At 38.6% G+C, this 21,782-nt stretch overlaps 2 protein-coding genes and 1 long non-coding RNA gene across 3 annotated transcripts; 2 read left to right on the top strand and 1 right to left on the bottom strand.

Moving 5' to 3' along the window:
• The first annotated feature begins 3,784 nt into the window (after positions 1-3,784).
• Positions 3,785-4,159, top strand: LOC104601592 (auxin-induced protein X15-like). Its single transcript, XM_019198467.1, has one exon. The coding sequence runs from the start codon at positions 3,785-3,787 to the stop codon at positions 4,157-4,159; it is 375 nt and encodes a 124-aa protein (XP_019054012.1).
• Positions 4,160-4,175: 16 nt separating this feature from the next.
• LOC148790011 (uncharacterized) lies at positions 4,176-4,454 on the top strand. The gene is made up of 2 exons (XR_016079562.1): positions 4,176-4,314; positions 4,414-4,454. It is a non-coding gene; the product is annotated as an uncharacterized LOC148790011 (long non-coding RNA).
• A 298-nt stretch (positions 4,455-4,752) lies between these two features.
• Positions 4,753-7,529, bottom strand: LOC104601591 (uncharacterized). Its single transcript, XM_010264985.3, has one exon. The coding sequence runs from the start codon at positions 6,370-6,372 to the stop codon at positions 5,848-5,850; it is 525 nt and encodes a 174-aa protein (XP_010263287.1). The 5' UTR covers positions 6,373-7,529; the 3' UTR covers positions 4,753-5,847.
• Positions 7,530-21,782: the final 14,253 nt, after the last annotated feature.

Raw genomic sequence — 21,782 nt, 5'->3', positions numbered from 1 at the left:
GGCCTTCCACAGTGATAAAACTTAATCTCTTTCCTTGACTTGGATCTTCCTCGAGACTTGTCATTTCTATCTTGATTCTTTAGAGTTCTACTTTTGCTTCTCCCTTGCCTTTCAGTAACCAGAACTTGACTCTGCGTTGTTAACCCTTGGTCTTTCCTTCAGTTCTCCTCATTCAGCATGCTCTCCTTCACCATTTTCAAAGTGGGTACACCATTTGGAGAAGACTTTACAAGAGAAACCATAAGAGTATCCCAACTGTCAGGCAAAGAGCTAATCAAACACATAGCATGAATCTCTTCATCTAACTTTACTTCCATAGCAGCCAACTGGTTCAATATACCTTGAAAGACATTCAAGTGCTCAGAAATAGAAGTTCCATCCTGATATCTCAAACACATAAGCTTCTTGAAAAGAAAAACTTTATTATGATAATTTCTTTTCTCATATAACTCCTACAGAATAGTCCACACCTTATGGGCGTTAATCTCATTGGCAACATGCTGATACACAATATTATCCACCCATTGCCTGATCATTCCAACTGCCATTCTGTTTAGTTTTTCCTAGTCTTTACCAGACATACCCTCTGGCTTGCCTTCATCACCTAATGTGGTGTCTTCATAGTCATAACAACAGAGCAAACCCATCATTCTAGACTTCCATATTGAATAGTTTGAATCAGTGAGCCTAATCATAGTGTCACTGTTATTACTGGTCGAGTCCTCCATTTAATTAGCACAAGAAATTCCTCAAAAGAACCTACCTCTAATACCACTTGTTGGGAAAAAGCCTGCTATCTCACAATAACCAAATAACAAAATATACATCTGAATTGAAGCAAAATAATTCTCTTTCCCTCTTTGTGCAATTAAATGAGCATGCAAGCCAAACAATATCAACCAAATAGAAAATATATGCAATAACAAAACACAATCCACAAATAAAGACACAAGATTTTAACGTGGAAAACCCTCCAAAACGAAGGGAAAAACCACGGGCAACTAGCCACTCAAAAACTTCCACTAATAAATTAATGGGATATAACAAAGTTCTTCTCTAGCATTAAATCTAGAGGCTATCAGCATCAACTACTCACCCAAAGGTGGATTTCATTATATATCACCAAATAGCTCAAAGACAAAAATAAATCTCTCCAAAATGATAATAGAGAAGAGGAATAACAAATTAAACCAGTAGATGTGTAGGTTGAGATGCCATCAACTGCATACTAAAATCTCAAGGTGATCGCAGAAAGGGATGCCACGCAAGTTCTGTGTTCTTAGCCCATGAAAGCCCACAAAAACTCTCTTCTCCTTTCCTCTCTCTCTCTCTCTCTCTCTCTCTCTCTCTATTTTTCTCTCTGTACTATGTTCTGTTTTCAGTGGAAGACTTCATCGAACCGTTCCCACTCCCCTCAACTTGCCAAGCAAGTTTTTTTATTTGCTCATAACTGTCTTTGCTAATGCGAAGACAGTTATGAACCTCTTCGACTTCTGCCTTTTTTTTATATATATAGTGGGCCCTCCACGTGGGAAGGGAGCCCAACCAACAGTTACTTGGGAAGCTCGAGCATGATGAGTCCCATGGGACTCTTTCCACATAGCCCATGTCCATGGGGCATGTAGAGGTGTTGCTGGCGGTTGAGACTACATTGTAATTAGCTGCAGAGGACAGAAGCACCATTGTTAGAAGCAACAGTTCAAACCCCATCTCTCTCTCTCTCTCTGTAATTTCTGTGAACACCTGATTTTTGTGAACGCCGTTGCCATTGCCATTGTCGTTGTTGCTGCCGGTATCGGCACTGGTCACGGTGGAAATGAAACAAACCTGCTCCATTGAAGAGGAAGAAGAGGGCAAATTTGACATTTCGTTTCCTTCCGTTAGCACTTAACGACAATGACAATTGTTAGAAAATTTAAGGGTACCACAAGACAATAGCTAAATAGTAGGGGTACCACGTGTCATTACGCTAAACAATAGGGGTAGTTTAAGAGATTTACCCTTATTATTATGGACAAATGTCTTTTTAAAAATGATAATTAACACCGTAGGGTACTTGTAAGTACGAAAAGAATTCATTTGTTAGGAAAAAAGCATTTGATTCATATAAGTATTTTCTCATTCTACCAATATTTACTTTCTTGTCCATATTAAAATTTGGGTAAATTAAAGATATGTACCTTGTACTTTGGGGGTAGTGACAGATAGGTACCCTAAACATTCAATTGCAACACCGGAGTACCTTGAACTCTCAAAAATAGACACTTGGGTCCATCCGTTAGTATTCCGTCAATTAAACATTGCATAATGCCAACAATACCCTTCTCGTATATTATTGAGATCATTCGATGGAATAAAATCATCATCAGAGAATGCCGTTGTTAGAAAATTTGAATATATTATTTGCTATCCATGTGGGAAAATCATCATAGGGAGTAATGTTAATGGATATTTTTGAATAAAATAATGTATTTCTCATGTGTTTTTGAAATCATGTATTTTTGAGTAAAATTATGTTTACGTTATATAATGCCAAAAATATCCTTATCATGCATTTTTGAAATCATCACTAGAGAATGCCGTCGTCAATATGTATTTCAAAAATACATGATAAGGGTATTTTTGGCATTATGTAATATTAACGGATGAACCTATGTGTCTATTTTTAAAAGTGTAGAATACTCAAGTGTTGCAATTAAAAGTTCAAGGTACCTATCTATCACTACCCCCAAAGTTCAGAGTATTTATGTATAATTTACCCTTAGGCTATGTTTGGTTTGAAGGAAAATGTAGGGAAAGAAAGGGAAAGATAAGAAACCCTTATATTGGTTTTCCTGTCTTTTCCTTCCTTTCCCTAACTTTTTCTTCAAACCAAATATAGTCTTAAAATTTCATTTTGGATAAGAATGAAAGTTGAATCAGACATGTATAATTGATCCTTAAAATTTCATTTGGATAAAAATAAGAACTGAACCAAACATGTACCATACTTATCACCTTTTATCCCCCTCATAAATTCTGCTTCTTGGAGCCTCGCTGTATTTTCGGCGAAAAAATTCGGCTCCTTCAGTTTGAATCCATGGATTTCCTCAAACATCTATTCCCGACGTGACACAGATCCACGGTGTAAACACTGTCCATCCAATAGGTGGACCACCATAAGATATCATGAAATGTCTGTCCATCATGGATTCCTTGTCGCTGAAAATCTACATGGTTTAGTGAAGGAGCATGAAACTTCCATGTTCCCTGAAAAGCACATTGAATTTACCCTCTTTGGCCAGAAATGCCGCCAAATTTAGTCGAACGTTGTTAGCTAGTACTCGTTCGAACGGTAGAATTGGTGCCATGGTGGAGCTTCCTGCTTCCGAGTTCCATTCTAAATTTAGCAGCAACGGAAAATCCTAACGTACGCACGAATACCATCAGTGCACGTTAGAATTGTTAAGAAGAGGCCGCAGGGAGAGGGTGGTGTCAGAGAGAAACTATGGTTTCCGTTTCCGCTTTTCCTCCCTCTCTCGCCGAGAACGGGAGACAATTTTTCCTCAGAAACTTCTTTCTCTTCAATTGAATATTTTCATTCTTTTTCTTTTTTTTTTCCTTTCTGATTTGCATTTTTTATTTAGAAGATTGATTTCGTTGAATTTACAGCATTACTTGATCATGTTATTCCAATTTCGACTTGAACTTTAAAATATTTTCTGATCCATGAAATTTTCTTTTCATCTTTCTCGAATCATTCTTAGAAGCCTAACAGTTACACATGCATAGCAGAAGAATGAGGATGGATATCGGGGAGATGATCCGGTCTCCGAAAGATATTACTAGGTTATTACGTCCTATGAGGTATGAAAGAATTGGCAACTCTCTGGAATCCGACGAGAGTTTGGGGGAGTCAGTGCTGCGCAGATATCAGAGCGATTCCCCGACGGTTCCAAGAGGTTTTCTGGCGGTTTATGTGGGCCCGGAGAATCGGAGGTTTGTGATTCCGGCGAGTTATCTGTCTATGCCTGATTTTAGGGTTCTGATGGAGAAAGTCGCCGAGGAATTTGGGTTTGAACAACAAGGCGCACTTAAAATTCCCTGCGAAGAAGAGGATTTTGAGAAGATTCTGCTCAGGTGCTTCGAGAGGCAAGAAAAGATGAAGAACAAGAAGTAAACGAGGTAGTGATCTACGGATTTGATGTAAGATAATTCAGATGTCATGTAACTGTTCCCAATGAAAGGTATTCGAAACTCTGAATTAGGATATCTCCCAAATGAAAATCAACCATCTGATTCACTGACCTATAATTTTGGATGGTTGTAATTTAGGTTAGTTGACTTCCACTCAAAGGGTTCTCCCTCTTTGAAATCAAACACAGCCAGATGACTTATCATTACCTTGGATTGAATGAAGTTGCCTTGGTGCAGAAAACAAAAGAAATCAAAGAGGAAGCTTTTGGCATTGCTGATGTTTCAATGGCTCAACCAATTGGTCCAGTGGTTCTTAGGTCAGAACAGATAGAATTGTTAAGGGGAATGGTCTTGGCCTCTTGGGTCTTGGTTCATTCACCCAGGCAGTCTGGTCTGTGTGCTGAAAGACCAGGTCTAGCAATTGATCAAGAAATCAAAATCAGATAAGACTAAATTGTGCATTAGCTCATTCAATAGATATGTAAACTTTGTTCATCCTGTCTCTGTAATACTATGGCTTCTTTAGCTGGACTCTTTATACAAACTATATTGATTATGTTTTTAATTTGGGTCTAGGAATGGCAAGAGGAATTTGGTGTTTACACTTGGCAAACAACTAGAAATTACAAATGGGACGCCACGTGGATGATCGATGAACTGTTTACACATTGGACACTGCATGGAAACATATGGGTGACTATTTCTATATGCAAGTTATTAGAATTGGATGGGTTAATCAAAATATAAATGTTTTAATTGTATTGTTTAATGTTCAAACATGGAGTTTACATGTGATGTGAAGGATAAATATATTAATCTACAATAATGTTAGCCTCTTTAGTTTAATGCTGCATTATTAGAATGATTCCTTTAGCTTAACACGAAAGACTGCATTAATTATATTAATAATCTCATATTAAACTATGATAAACATACTTCAATTTCTTTATGGGAGGACATTGGATGGTACTGTTGAAGAGATTGGATTAAACAACACTAACACTTGTTTTATCTTACTAATTATTCTCGATATATATGCATCATATGTTCAGAGTTAGATGATCCCTTCAACTCCAATATCTAACCAAATTGTTTTGGAGAGGATTTGGGTTTGAGAAGAGGACGGTTTAATCTTCTGGGATGGAAGTTGACCTCCATAAATAGGTATAGGGTACTCTTGAAGCTCTTAAACTGATCTTGACATAAGAATTGCAGACTTTAGCTCTTAGTCTAGCTTTGCCATTGAGACTTGTACCACCAACAGACTTGAAGGAGAAGAAAAGAGAAGCTACATTGATTTAGACATGCATATGTTTTCACTTGCCCGGTACACACAGACAACTAGGCTTGAACAAACAAGGGATCTCAACTACCCAAAACTTCAGCCAAAAGTATTAGAAGAAAGGAAAGACCAATCATTGATACAAGCAAATTATGAGTTGGAAAAAGTTGGCATAAGATATCATTTGATGTGATGTTCTAAATCTTCCAAAAGTTACGATTAGAAATAGAGGACAGAAGAACTTTTGGATCCTTGATTAATTTCCAAGTAGTAACTCTGTCTCTGCTACCAGAAGTCTACATTATTCATTTAAGATTCTTCTCTTCTCTTACATTGCCTCAAGAAAAAAAAAGAAGTTTTAAGGGAAAAAAGAAAAGAAAAATGAAAAGTTATCTACACATTGGTTTCTGAGGATGGTGAGATTGAGCTAGATCGGCCTCTGATGAGCAACTCTCTCCTCCAAATCCATGTTCATTAATGAAGAAAACTTCCTTCTTATCCTGCACCACCTTCAAGATCTTCTCAAAGACGGAGACTTCGCAGGGAATCCTCAATACTCCTTCCTGTTGGAATCCAAATTCCTCTTCTGCTTCTCTCAGTAAGATCCCAAAAGCTCTATGACTCAAATACTCTGTTGGGATTATGAATCTCTTCATCTCCTCTCCTACGCAAACAGCAAGGAATCCTTTTGGAACGGTGTCACCTGAGAGTGTTGAGAGTGAGCTCTCGGAGAAAGAGAGCGTCTTCTTCAGAAATTTGATGCTCTTGCTGCCACTGCCGTTGGTGCTGGATGTGGTGTTGCAGCTGTTGCTCTTGCTGCTATTCTTTGGTGCATTTGCTAGCTTCTTCCACTTCTTGAGGAGCTGTTGAAGCCTAACTATATCACTGATCTTGTTGGACTTCTTGGAATCCATGGAAAATTTGGAAGACTGAGTGTTAGCTTTTAGTTTTTCCCTTGTTCGATGGCTAGTAGTAGTAGGTGGTTTGGAGATTTATAGAAGTTGGGATGCTTGAGGTTCTGAACTTTGATTGTTATATTATATTTCTGTAATATTTTATGCCGTTTAATATATTTACGTCGGTTGCTTTTTTAACTGCCTTAAGAATCAAAACCCATGATGAGTTTTCATTTTTTTTGTCTCTATTCCCTAGATGAGTAGTTTCCAGATTTATCTTTTGAAGTTGGGCCACTCTTGGTTTCTGTCTTTCTGTTACTACCTTAATCTCTCTCGGTAAGCCCTTTCCATTTGCCTATATGCCGGGATTCCCTAACTACTTCAATGCTCAAATCTTGTCAAGGGTTGGCGCAATTAAATTATAGGTGACTAGCAGTAGTGATATTTCATAAAATCTTTTCAAGGGTTTGGGCCACTTTTTCTGTTACCATCTTTGTATCTTCATTTTTGTGTCTCTAAGCTAACCTATTCACCTTGTCTTATTCATTGCTTTGGTTTCCGATCCAACTGTCTCAACAGTCAAAGTCCATAGGGGATCTGGTTCTCTGAATAATTTAGTTCTCAGCTTTGTCTTGGTATCTGCATTTTGATTGCTATATAATGTTATTAATTGCCTTATTTTTTTAATCACCCTTTTGAGTATTCTGTGATTCTGTCTGGTTATTGAATTTTGGGTGCTTAGAAGATCGTGGAAGGTGGGCAACCAATAGGTTTCCATGTGAAATGCCCATTGTATTGGGTTATAGAAATTACACATTCCCATTTCCGTACACTAAATCACTTAAATGCCCTTTTGTTTTAATTAATCCTTTGTTTCCATTCATTCTCTCTATTTCTATGTTTTCATGGTTTCTTGGTTTTTAGTACTCTTTATTAGGATTTTGTTTGTTTTTATTTAACAAATTAATAATCAGGTTACACATCCATTTTCTTTTTATTTGCTCTCCATCTTGCTTACTTTTTCTAGTATTGAGTCATTGACAGATACAAAATTTACATTTTGGGAGCATTTACTGAAGAAGAGAAATTATTAAAAAAATGTAAATTGGCTCTCAATAGGAAAAACTCAAAAAAAAAAAAAACAAAATAATAAAACGTTTTCTGGTTCCATAAAGGTAAAGGGAAAAAGAACAGCATTTGTTACTTTGTAACTTCACTTCTTTTACATATTTGCCTTTAAATTATAATTATAACTTAATAATGCTGCTGATTAATATATTAAACTAATAAAAATAAGGAGATTTGACTCAGTTCAGATCATTATGTGATGATTGATGGTAGGTTTAACTGCAATTAGAGCACAATTAATGCTCTACTGCATTGAGATATTGAAAATAACATTGAAATATGATACGTCAATGACTACTCTTCAGAGTTTCAGTCAAGGTTCAGTGCATTGCAACAGTAATTATTAGGATGCAAGAGATAAAAAAAAGGAAAATCCTTGAAAAGATGGGTTATTGAATTAATATTTATTGTTTTTACAAATTTAATTTTCCTTTGGCAAAACTGGGGGTCAAATAACGTGGGCTAGCTAAAATCTGATGGTACTTAGACACCTTAATTATTCTCTAACAGTTCTGAACATAAGAGAAAATGATGGAAGCTCAGTGGGATCAAGTTCTTTGAATTGAAAGAACAACAATTACTCAAATCATCACCTTCATCCCCATGAATATATTTAATCCCCAGAGCTAAATGTGCCAAGGAAACACAAACTTTTGGTGTTTTTGGTCATTTTCAGCAAAATTTCAGTGCTTCCTTGAAAACCTTGGGTGGAAATGTTTGAATAGAAAACAGAGATTTATCAAATGAAGAAATAAAATGTGAATCACTTGGCCAACTTGCATTAAAGAATAAGCAATAATGTGAACTCAATACTTGGTCAAGGGTCAAGTAGTAAAGACATTCGTACAATTTTGATATAAAGTTTCCTAAACTGAGGTTAAGTTTCAGATTAAATTATTCATTATCAGATGCAGAGAGAAGGGACTGATCTGTTATTAATTTTGGACGGTTTGATGATTGCAAAAGTCATGTGATGTCCTCAGCGTTGGGTAAGGACAGAGGGAAGCAAGTTTTATTTATGGTTTTAGAAAGCGTTTACCAGACTTATTCACTTCTTCTGTGTCACATGACACCATTCACTTCTCCGTTTGCTCACATGACATTATGACACTAAAACTGTTGAAGTTCAGAGACCAAAAAAAGAATTAAAAAGATTCTCTCTCTCTCTCTCACAGAAGCTGAAACATTGTAAAACGGGATACATTATATGAATTTGGTCCCGTCACACTCTCTCATACAAGGGTTGACAATAGGTTTTAATCCAAGCTTCTTGTTTATATTTGACGTCTATTTAACTCTGTCATGAACTTAAGAAAGATAGTTTCTATTTGGTGTCAGTCAAAATCCAAAACTCTGTCACTTTCATTTTGACTTGTTGAGGCTGGGCTGGGCTACAGCCAAGTAATTTTCCATTGCTGGGTCAACATTGGAACTATTAGCCTGAGCCCAAGCAGGATAGACCTCCACTAGTATAATAATACGGATGTGTAATTGACTTTAGTGCCATTAAGTAGCAATTGTGGTTGGCCCAATCAAGCCCATTAGGCGCCCCTACCGAAACTTGAAAACTTTCACGTTGATGAATCAAAGCAAATACCAACTAGATTAATACTTGCATACTTAAATAGCTGATATTGTGTATAGGCACGCTTGTGTGTGATGTATGTAGAGCTAACAAAAGCAGGATTCGTTGGATTGAGGGCCAATTCAGTTCAGTCCAAAGAACTTAATACAACAGCCATAGCACTTCCTATACAATTTTAGCAGTTGATCTACTCTTGGTTTATTAGGGTTGGCAGTGAATCACAGATTCACTTGCCTGCCATCCTGATCCCACTGGTCCCACCCCTTTCCCCAGCATGTGGCTTAAAAGAGGGGAGAAAAGAAAACTCATTATTTTATAGAAAGATGTAGTATTATAGGGGCAAATTTCTTGGAGCCCAAGCCCACTAGGAGCTTAAGAACATGACAGCCCAACTTCATTTGAAGGCTGAGTTAAGTCAGGTGGGTCTGATTCATCTTATCTAGCTTTCTAAACTGTGTGGGTATTATAGGGGCAAATTTCTTGGAGCCCAAGCCCACTAGGAGCTTAAGAACATGACAGCCCAACTTCATTTGAAGGCTGAGTTAAGTCAGGTGGGTCTGATTCATCTTATCTAGCTTTCTAAACTGTGTGGGTAATTAAAGAACTTACTCTCATCAAAGATCAAACGATGAGATCATAAGATATCATACCGCCTTACCAATTTAGGCCATTCACTTGGTGGGTCATCGTAGCGATGATTTTATAAATGGGTGCAAGTTTGATAGTTGATAACACTTATAATTGAGCAAAACTTTTATTTATTTGTTTGGATCAAAAACAATTTGCTGCAACTTACAATGGCTAGCTGCCAAGTTGCAGTTCCCTTATCACTGATACCTGTTGTTTATTTGTTTTCAAATAGCGAATTATTTTCAATTTGATATTAAGAATGACTTTTCCTGCTTTGGATCTCTGTGAAATAACTTAATCTAAATTTTTGGTCGAATCTATAGCCAATAGTGTGAATTCTGCTTATGGGTTATCACCATAAAAAACCCAGGTTATAGTCATATATTTTTTAGTTTCAATCGTGATCATGTCTGGGAGACCAAGGAAAATCTATCAAAACGTAAGCCAAAATCTGCTACAAGATCTATCTATCTATCTATAACTCTACTGGTGTGAGTTTGTCTTTTATCGCCAGTCCCAAGCCCACATAAAAGAAGATCGAGTTGTGTTAGGTTGGCAGCCAATACATATGCTTTTGTCAAACTCTCATTATCATCAATCTATCTATCTACTTATCTATATTTTATTTGTATGTAATGATGAGGAAAACTATATTAAAATCTCAATGCAGGCAGAAGGGAAATTTACAAAGAAACAGTTGGTAGAATGGATCCCCATCTTTCTCCAGCTTCCATAATTTTTTTTTTCATTAATTAATCAGAGTGATGGACCACTACCAATCATGCATATAATTTGATCTGCGTTTACAACTTCGATGGCCATGAAATTCTAGGTCATCCAATAGAAAGAGTCCACGTGGAAGGATCACATTGCATGTCCTCACAAATTGGGTTATCCTGGCCGCCTGATCAACATGATTTATTAACAGAACAACTCGAGAGAGATTCATGCAAGTATGCAACATGCATGCATTATGAACCAGAAGAGCAGCAATCTTAATTCTTAATTGTTTTAGGCTTGAATAAGAATTAAGAACTACTGTGTCAATTTTCTCGTGGTTTTTGAAAGGGAGGATTCTTTGGGACCAAGGAAGTGATTGAATGGAGTCAACTTTATGAATACTCATATTTGTTTTTTCAGAAAAAAGAAACTGTTTGAATATTCAAAAGCAAATCATAAGCTAGAAGAGTTCACTCAACTGTAACTTCCACTAATTAATGAAATTAAGAGAAGAATCTCTCTGAGACCTAAAAACGAACAAACCCATTTCTTAGCCGAAGCTAGATAATTGATTTTATATTTTATTTTCATGTGGGTCGGATGAAGATGAGATATGATGACGGCAGCGATGATGGTGATGGGTCGTTAGAATTAAGAAATCAAATATAACAATTCTAAAATCTAAATATCAAACAGTGAGGTTGATTCTGATGAGGTTGAAGGTCATGGTTCAGTACTGGTCCATGTGGTGACTTAGCTAGCTGGAAATTTTAGGCATAAAGTATGTGAAAGATTGGACCGACAGAAGGATGCCTAGTTTGTGGAAGGCATAGAGTAGAAGACTGCAAGTTGAACAGAAGGAAAAAAAAAAAAAAAATACAAGGGTTCCGGTGGGTGAAGGATGAAATTAACGAGTTGCATTATTGAAGCATGGTCAGAAAAATATATTTATATATAGTCAAAGTATGATATAGAAAAACTTTTGTACACAATGGAAAATATGATAAAAAAATTCAGTTATTTATATGTGGTATGGTAAATGCATGTAGGTATATATATCTGTTTGAATCATTATTAAGCCTTTCCTCTAAATTTATATATAAAAAAAGAAAAGGATAAGTGAAGACAATATATGGTTTGAACCAAATGGCCTGGCTTCTTTGTGATTAGTCATATCATCTCTAGATGGGGCTCGCATTTCCTGCGACTTGGTTACCCCATCGGAGGACAATCTGGAGACCTCTCAACAAAATGCAAATATACCAACGTTTGCAATAAATTCAAGGTATCACATCAACTGATTTTATTTCTCAAACTCTGTTGTGTGCAACAGTCACAGGAAATGTTTTCTCTTGAAACTTTACTACTCTTGTATAGCTTTCAAGTTTTCATCACAGGATGAAGATAAATACGACTTATCTCCATGTGGGTATGCTCTTAATTCATCACAAACTGAGGAAGTGACAACATCTTTTCTCTTCCTTGGAGTCAAATTTACTTTCATCTTATTGCTTTAACTTTATCTCCCAAACTGCACCATCCAAGGAACGTGTGCAGTGAGTGGAATAAGCTCTTTGAAGAGTCAGCGGAAAATTAGTAATGGGTAAGCCAGAAGAGGCACTCCACTTCCATTTCCATTGATGCTTGGAAGACAAAAGGTTGAATTTTATCAAATGGTCTTGCAAAATAATTAATTTTGTTATATAAAAATGTTATTTTTGGATGTAGATGGTGTAGTTCTTAATGGGGGTAGATGGGATGTAGTTATTGGAATATGTTTGGGTGGAAAAAAAGGATGAAATGAATTGAATGATTGGAGTTGAGTGGGTATGATTCCATTCAGAGTTGTTTGTTATTGAACACATGCAGACACATGGGCAATCATAAAAGGGAGCGAATTTGCTTCCCCACTTGTTTAGTGAGCTAGTGAGCTTCCCTAAATAATCCAGGGATCTCCTAGTTGGCAAGTTAGTTTGGATTTCAAGAAGAGCCTTAGTACTCCTGTGTCGTTCTCTTGATTCATAAACAAAATTTCGCCCAAAATATGTTCAGTGCAAACCTTGTATAGTTGTATTTACACAGTGCATATTTTCATTTGCACCATTCCCAAACTGAGCCTAATAGATTTTATCTTTATAAATAACTTTTAGGGGAAATTAATTACTCAGCTTTATTGCTGAAACTTTTCTTTACAAAAATAAGCTCAAACATCCCATATTATATATGTTTGCTTAAAGCAAACTTACTTCCTTACATGTCCTTCATATGAATTATAACTCAATCAAATCATATGTTTTAACAAATTTTTATATATAAAAAGTTTTATTCTCTCCCATTTGCAAATTTATATGTTATTAAGGCAATGATTATCAATTGAGTTGAGTTGAGTAGCTCCAATAAGTGATAAAATGAGAAAATGTAGACTAAGATTATCTAGTTGTATGCATAAAACACCACCAACAACACCCATAAGAAAGAATTAATGTGTTGCAAGTCGAGGGGGCTAACGTCAGGGATAGATCAAAAAGGACATGGGTTAAAGTAGTTAGAAATTATTTAAGTGCCCTTAATTTAACAATGTATATGGCATTAAAGAAACATATTGATGAAATTGGATTCAGGTTTCCAAATCTAGGATAAAGTTTGAATGATGATGATGATTGACATTTGGTCATATTGGTGAATACTATATAGTATTGAGACTTAGATAGGACAAAGAACCATTTTGGAAACTAGGTCATGGGTTGAATGATTCTGCCAGCCCCTTAGGCGTCTAGGCAAGACTGTGTAGGCGCATGGTGCTGACAAGCCTGGTGCTAGGGCCATAGACAGGTAGGCGCCAGGCAATGGTGGACTGATGTTGAGATTAATGCATAAGTAGATAGGCTTTACGCCTGATTCAGAGGACTCAGGCATGCCATGTCGCACATTAACCGCGTGCAAGCAGGCAAACAGACATGTCGTGGGTGTGCAAATAGATAGACGTGATGCTAGATTGATGCTGATGAGTGTACCAAAGGTAGGGACTTATGGATTAGGTGTGGGCTATGTGTAGATGAAGTGCTAATGGTGGGAGACGACATCAACAGTATGATTTTTCAGCCACCTTGATGTTTCCTTCTGGCAAAGTGCTAAAAACTTAACATACTCTTTAGGGGGGGGGGGGGGGGGGGGTGGACTCTCCCATGGGTGGGGTGAGTAGCGGCTGTGATGTGGACCTGCAGGTGACCAAGGTGTTGCACGCGTGCACCTAAATGACAAAGCAGACTTGAGTGCTTACACAATCGAATGATGACACATGTGGATAGGTTGTAGGAATTTGACCAAGGGCATCAACGAGCGGGAGCTAGACATGCCTTTGGTATGGCCACGGGTGACCTGAGAGTTAGACAAAGTACGTAGACTAGCCCCATGTGTCCAGGGCACACAGAAATCATAGGCATGGGCTATCGAGACATGAACCATGTGGTTACTAGTAATTGCTGTCCAGATAGAGGCGCTGAACGGTTATGAACAGTTAGATGAAGGGTTGTTGCAAAGCACAACACATGGTGGTTTGAAGATAGGCTGGGCTGTCGACTTGGACGACTACTTGGAAAGAGTTACCCAAGAAGGAGAAACTAAGTGCATTGGTTATGGAGGTTGATAGTAATTTAGACATTGAACCTCCTACCTGAGTGAACCCCTTGCAACTAGTAGCTGCAATTCAACAAGATGTACATTAATGTATGTAATTGCTTATGTCAACGATCACCCTATTTTGGCTATGGTGGACATAGGGGCGACCATTAATTTCATTGTTGAAACTCATGTGGAGAAGTTGGGATTGACTTTGATAAGGAATGACAATCGTATTAAGGTTGCGAACTTAGTGGCCAAGCCTATCATAGACACGATTATGGGTGTGGACCTATAAATTGGACCTTGGAGGGGCAAGTGCTACTTCTTGAAAGTGCCCCTGGATAACTTTGATGTTATTCTTGAAAATGATTTTTTAGTAATGTCAAGAGCGATGGTGATGCCACATTTGAGTGGGATACTAATGGATGATGAGACCCAACCCTGTTTTATTTCTCTTATTGTGCCTAATGCTCACAAAAGTAGGAGAAGAGGCCTGAAATTTATGTTTGCTATGTAGGTAACAGATAGGTTGTGAAAGGGACATGAAACTTACCTAGTGGCCTTGGTGCAAGTGAAACCGGGTGTGGCTATGGAGATTGATGACTTGATGGCCGAGTTGAAAGAATTTGCTGATGTGATGCCAACGAAACTTCCAAAGGAACTACCACCACAACAGGAGATTGACCATGCTATCGAGCTATTGCCAACTCGTGCTTCATACCACTTGGTCCCTTTAGAGCTAGAGGAACTTCGACATCAATTGGATGAGTTGCTGATAGTTGGATACATCTAGCCCTCCAAAGCCCCTTATGGTGCACTGATGCTCTTCGAAAAGAAGAAGGGCAGGTCGATGAGGATGTGCATAGACTATTGTGCGTTGAACAAAGTTATTGTGAAGAACAATTATCGTGTTCCATTGGTGCAGGACCTCTTTGACCGGCTAGTCCAGACTGTCTACTTCACTAAACTCGACCTGTGTCTTGGATGTAGGGGACAAGCAAAAAACAACTATGGTCACCCACTATTGGTCATATGAGTTCCTTGTAATGCCGCTTGGGCTTACTAATGCCTTGACTACTTTCTATAACTTAATGAATGATGTGTTTTATGAATATCTTCACTCATTTGTGGTGGTGTATCTTAATGGCATTGTTGTGTTTAGCACAATCCTAAAGGACCATTTAGTCCATCCGGGGAAGGTGCTAAGTAAATTGAGGGGTCACCAGTTATATGTAAAAATGGAAAATGTGAGTTTACTCAAAAGGAAGTTATGTTATTCAGGATTGATTTAGTAAGGGTCAGGTGCACATGAATGAGCACAAAATATATGCCCTTGTGGAATGGCAAGCCCTTACTAAGATGACTGAGTTGTAGCCCTTTCTAGGACTTGCCAACTATTACTGATAGTTTATTAAAGATTACTCAAAGAAAATAGCCATGATTATGAATTTGCTCAAGAAGAATAGGTCGTGACATTGGTTTATAGAATGCCAACATGCCTTTGATTGACTGAAGGAGGTAGTCACATCAGAACTTGTTCTAAATTTACCGAACTTCATTGTACCTTTTGAGGTACATACCGATGCATATGACCATGCTATTGGTGGTGTTTTAGTGCATGAACACCTTGTTTCTTACGAGTGTAGGAAGCTGAATACAACAAAGTAAGGTATTCAACCCATGAAGAACATCTTGCGGTCATCCACTGCTTATGGGTATGGAGACATTATTTGTTGAGAACCAAGTTTTCAGACAAATAATGTGGCAATGACCTTTTTCACTACATAGATGAATCTTACCCCATAGTAGGGTTGGTGGCAAGAATTCCTTGCTGAGTTCAATGTGATCTTTGAACATAAGCCAGGGTGGCACAATTAGGTTGCGGACACCCTTAGCAGGAAGATTATAGGTGAGATGGTGGTGGAAATCAATGTAGTGGAGATTGATTTCCTTCCCTAAATCATGGTGGAAGCCCAACATGACCCTATGACACAAAAGTTGTTGCAGCAAATCCAAGAAGGCACAATGTGGGGTGGACATCCAGGTTAGGAGAAAGCATTGTCCTTGTTGACCAAGTTCTTTTGTTGGCCAAAGATGGAGGTGGATGTGAAATTGTATGTGGAGACATGCTAGGTATGTTATAAGGACAAGACAAAGATAAAGAAGATTCCAGGCCTATTGGAGCTATTACCCATCCTTGATCGACCCTGGCAAAGCCTGCTTATGGATTTCATCACAACCTTTCCCAAGGTCTAAGACTTTAAATTTGTGATGGTTGTGGTAGACCACTTCTCCAAGTATGCCACATTCATCCCGGATCCACATGTTAGCGTAATAGATACAACAACCTAATTTTTTCCAAACACATTGTGGAATATTAGGAAGTGCCTAAAGACACAATCAGTGATCAGGATGCTCAATTAATTGGGCAATTTTGGACAACATTGTTCGGATTGCTTGGGATTGAACTGAAGTTCTCTACAAGCAATCATTTGCAAACGGATTGCTAGACTAAATGGGTGAATGCCTTGTTGGAGGAGTATCTACACCATTTTGTGGCAACCAATCAACGGAATTGGAGGTTTGATACCAAGGTATGATGGACCATTTGAGGTTATGTAGTGTGTAGGTGCGGTGTCTTACAGACTAAAGCTTTCAGAAAGGCTGAAAATCCACCCCACATTCCATGTTAGTTTCATGGAGAAGTTTCACCCTAGCTAGATTAGTCAAGGTAGACACAAAGACGGGCTCCTTTGGTGATCAAGAAGCAGTTAGAGAATGAAGTGGAAAAGATACTAGACCACAAAACTCTCGGGTAGAGTAAGAAGAACAGGAGGACACAGTACTTGGTAAATTGGAAGGGACTTCTAGTGGAGGAGGCTACCTGGGAACGAGATGTGTCTTTGTGGCAGTTTGAAAAGCAAATGCAGGAGTACATGCAGTTAGTTCCGATGAAGACGTCGAATTCTTTTGGTGGGGGTGGATTGGTATCCCTTTAGGCGTTTTGCCAAGATTGTGTAGGTGCATGGCTTTGACAAGTCTGACACTAGGTGATGGTGGACTAATGTTGACATTAGTGTACATGAGGCTAGGCTTTACTTCAAACTTGGAGGACTCAGGCGTGTAGCAGCACACATTGGCTACAAACATGTAGGTGAATAGGCGTGCTGCGGGTGCGCAGACGAACAAACGTGATGCTAACTTGATGCTGATGAGCATGCCGAAGGTAGGGACTTGTGCCTTAGGCGTGGCCTATGTGTGGATGAAGTGCTGATGATGGGCGACGACATTGATAGTATGACTTTTTAGCCACCCTGATGTTTCCTTTTGGTAGAGTGCCAAAAGCTTAACATACTCTTTAGGGGGGGGGGGGGGGTGGGCTCTCCCATGGGTAGTACCAATGGCAGGCTAGGTGCCCATGCCTTAAGGTTGAGTGGGGCGAGTAGTGGCTAGGGGTGCTCACGGTTCAGTTAACCGACCTGATCGTTTTTTTAAATATCCAAACCGAAACCGAATTGATGTAACTAGCTAATCGCGGTTCGGTTTTTCGTTTTTTTATGCACTTAAAATAAAAAAATACCTAAAACTATTAGTGATTGCTGTTGGTGGCGATTTTTCGGTGCCAGATTGGTTGGTGTCGGTGGTTACTGTTGGTTATCGCTTGAAGTGAGAGCTTGGAGGTGGCGCCTGGCGGAGCTGTAGAGAGGAGAGATGAGAGAGAGAGAGGGAAGAGAGATACAGAGATGGTGTTGGTGCTTGCTTGCCGACGACCGGCGTTGCTGCTTGGTGCTGGTGGTTGGCGCGGGCCGTGCAGCGAAGATGATATGCGAGAAGAGAGAGATACTCACTTAGACACTCACAAAGAATAGAGAGACAGAGACAGAGACACTAGGGGAAAGTCGGAGAGGCTATCGAACGAACGATGACTAGTGTCGGAGGAAAGCAAGGGAATTGCGACATTAGCTGCCGAGCTGGCCACTTGGGATTGGGGTCTGGTAGTCTGGGGGAATACAAAGACTAAGAGAGATTAAGAGAGTGAGAAATAGGGAACTAAGAGAAAGTGTTAGGTTTAGGTTTTAAAGAGACAAACAGAGAAATGTTGAAAGGTTCGATTTTTGAAGAGGTAGAGAGACTACTGAACTTTTTCATTCGATTTTCAAAAATAAAAATAATATATATATATTATTGTATATATATTGGTTGGTTTGGTTAACCAATTTTTTGATTTGGTTTCGGTTAGTTTTTTCGGTCGATTTGGTTTTTTAGTTTTTTGCTCACCCCTAGTAGTGGCGGTGATGCTGGCATGCGGGCGACCAAGGTATTGGATGAACACACCTAAGTGACGAAACAGACTTAGATGCTTACACAATTGGACGAGTGTGCATGCGAATACAGTTCTAACCTCTAGTGGAGGAGGCTATCTGAGAACGAGATGTGACCTTGTGGAAGTTTGGAAAGAAGATCAAGGAGTACTTGCAATTAGTTCCGACGAGGATGCTAGGTTTTTCTGGTGGGGGTGGTTTGTTAGCTGTTTAGGCATCTAGTCAATATTGTATAGGTGCATGGCGTTGACAAATTTGGCATTAGGGCCATAGACATGATGTTGAGAATGCACAGATGGCTAGGCTTTACACCCAACTTAGAGGATTTAGGCATGTCATGGTGCACTTGATGTTGATGAGCATGCCGAAGGTAGAGACTTGTGCCTTAGGCATGGCCTATGTACCGATGATGAATGTTGACATCGACAATATGATTTTTCAGCCATCCTGATGTTTCCTTTTGGCAGAGGTGTCGACTCTCCTATGGATAGCACTAGTAGTAGACTAGGTTCCCATGATCCAATGTTGAGTGTGGAAAATAATGGTGGTGATGTGGGCATGTGGATGACTATTGGGTGCATGCACCTAAGTGACGAAGCGGACTTAGATGCTTACACAGTTGGATGAATGTGCATGCGGATAGGCCAGAGGCGTTTGGCCAAGGGCATCGACGAGTGGGAGTCAGACACGCATTTGGTATGGCCGCGAGCGAGATGGGAGTCGGACAAGCACACGATTGGACACGGGCATCTAGGACGCACAAACATCACACGCACGGGCTAATAGTTGCTGTCCGGATAGAGACATTGAGTGGTGATGAACCGTTGGCTCAGCCCTAATGACTTTTTGGTGTGCACAACTCTGGCCTTAGGCTTGGGCCAGATGGTTTTTGGTGATTTGTTGTGCTTTGTATAGGCCCCGTTGCTGGGCATTTGTATAGGTATTCTACGAGGTACCATGGCAATGTAATTTTGTCCTATTAATAGGGCTTGCCTAAGATGTTGGGGCATCGTTGGACGTGAACACTTCCCCTAATTGTCTAGTAATAAGGTATTGGGGCGGCAACCCTTTGATAACCTCTTGTATGCATTGTGTTCTTTTGTATTCATTCTTTGTTGTTTGGCTGACTAAGACAGAGGCTTAGTGCCATAGGATGACTTAACAAAAGAAAAAATTCCCCTGTGACAGGTTCCATCTAGGGGTGCAAGTCGGGCGGGTTGGCTGGGTTTATGGTCAACTCAGGCTCGACCCTAAAATTTGGGCTTGAAGCGCAAGCCTGGACTGGGCTTAGGTTGGTCATTAAACCCACTCTAAACCTGAGCCTAGTCTAGGCTTGGGCCTCAAGCCCAAATTTTAAGGTCGGGAACGGGTTGTATGAAAATATATACATATATTTATGTATATATGTAAATATGCATGCAAAATTTACATATATATATATATATATATATGTATGTATGTATGTACGAATGTGTATACTTAGGCCAGGCTCGAGCTATGTATATGCTACCTAAGGGCTAGGCCCAGGTCTGACCTCAAAAATAACAAGGACCGACTTCTTGGGCCCAAACCCAACCCAAAGACCAAAAATCAAACCCAACCTGTATAAAATTTTGGGCTGGACACGCTCAAGTTGCACCCGTAGTTCCATCATGATGAGTTGCACAAAGCCTAAAATCAAATGAAATTCAAAAGCATTATGACTTCCAAATTTTGAGAGATCCAACGAGGCAGCAGTACACTAGTTGAGCCCACTCAAGCTTTGTTAGGCTCATTTGATTAAATGAGCTTAGATGAGGCATGATCTTGCTTGTAGGCAAGAAAGTTGAGTTCATCAAACTTGCTTTATTTTCAGCTCCATAGGGCACACCAATAGCTGAATGATTTGAATACTCCATCTATTAAATGAGTATCTACAATTACTTTCTGTTAATAGAAGCAGATTAAATTTTGTTTCAATTTTTTTAATACTAAAAGAAAAATTTATTATTGAGAAAGGAAAATATAAAAAAGGGCCTAAAATGTCAAGGCTAGCCCTACAATAAGGTCCACATAAGCCCAAAGGCCTACAATTTAGGGGGGTTTGGCAGTTTGTATGGTTTTGTTTTTAAAAACAAAAACAACTGCAACAACAGCAAAATTATATTGTTTTTGCTGATGTGATAGTTTTCCTTTTCTTTTTCTTTTTTCTTTTTTCCAAACAAAACCACAACCCCACAAACAGCAATTTAGTAGCAACTACAATGGCAATATTGGGCCAAAACACAACTCCAGCCCACAATAGAAACCAAACAAAGGGTGGACTGCTTCTTCCCAAATAGGGGTACCGACATCCAAACAGAAAACTCAGTCACCCCGAAAACTACAGGAACAACCGAACAACAATAGAAACCAAACAAATGGTTGACTGCTTCTTCATCCTCCCTCTCCCTCTAATACGTACTGTTAGAATATATTGTCAGTCTCCTTAGGAATACTCTCTTCGCTTTGTCCATATATATTACATATTAGTACATGGTTTATTGCTCCATTCCTAGTTGTATCTCTTGAAAACCACTGTAATTTGAACGCTTAATTCAATGAAGCCTGCCTTATGGCCTAAAAAAAAAGGTGTAAAATACTTTGAATTAATACAAAGTCTAACATTGATCAAAATTCAATTTCCACCAATGAACATATGCTTCCTCGAGTTACAACCATGAATGAATATGAATAATGTGTCATAGAATATATACTGATCATACACAAATACAGTACTGTATTTCTTCAATTATTCAAAGTTTCCAACATTTAAGAGCCAACTCTTTAGGGATATCTTCCCTAGAAATCCCTCCAAGTTCCAACCAATAATCATACATGTTAGAGTTGATTTCATTAATAAATGATGTATTCCATGAATGCAATTAATCGTTTTTGTTTGATTAATTATCAGTAGAACATTGCTGATAAATACAAGGGCTACAAGTTTTAAAAAATTATATAAAACTATATTAAACAAAGCTAATACATACATAAAGTGAATAAAAAATGCCTATTAATCCAAAAATAAAAGAAATAAAACTCCAACAAAAAAAACTTCTTTGTGATAAAGTGGATATGAATCTCAATTAATGGTGGGTCTGAATTAGGGTTATTTAGTAATAAAATTGAGCCTCATGCCATTAAAAAAAGGGTTTAGACTTTAGATGGGGATTGATATATAAGTGGTTTCTTAATAGAGAGGGGGTTCCCATTACGTAATGCATTAATTAAAAAGAAATACTCAAATGGGTGTTAACACATTTGTCAAAGGGGTCATGGCCTGTGACGTTGGGGGGAATTGAATTGGAGTGCTACTAGCAACACCGATATAGGATTTTTCCACCACTATATCACCAACAATTATTATTTGTTACTTTTTAAGTGAGGAGTCAGTCATCTCA

The sequence above is a fragment of the Nelumbo nucifera genome, chromosome 8 (assembly GCF_055504915.1).
Source record: "Nelumbo nucifera cultivar China Antique chromosome 8, China Antique-T2T, whole genome shotgun sequence".
NCBI lineage: Eukaryota > Viridiplantae > Streptophyta > Magnoliopsida > Proteales > Nelumbonaceae > Nelumbo > Nelumbo nucifera.
Note: the sequence above shows the minus strand (reverse complement) of the source record. Positions and strands in the feature narration are given on the sequence as shown.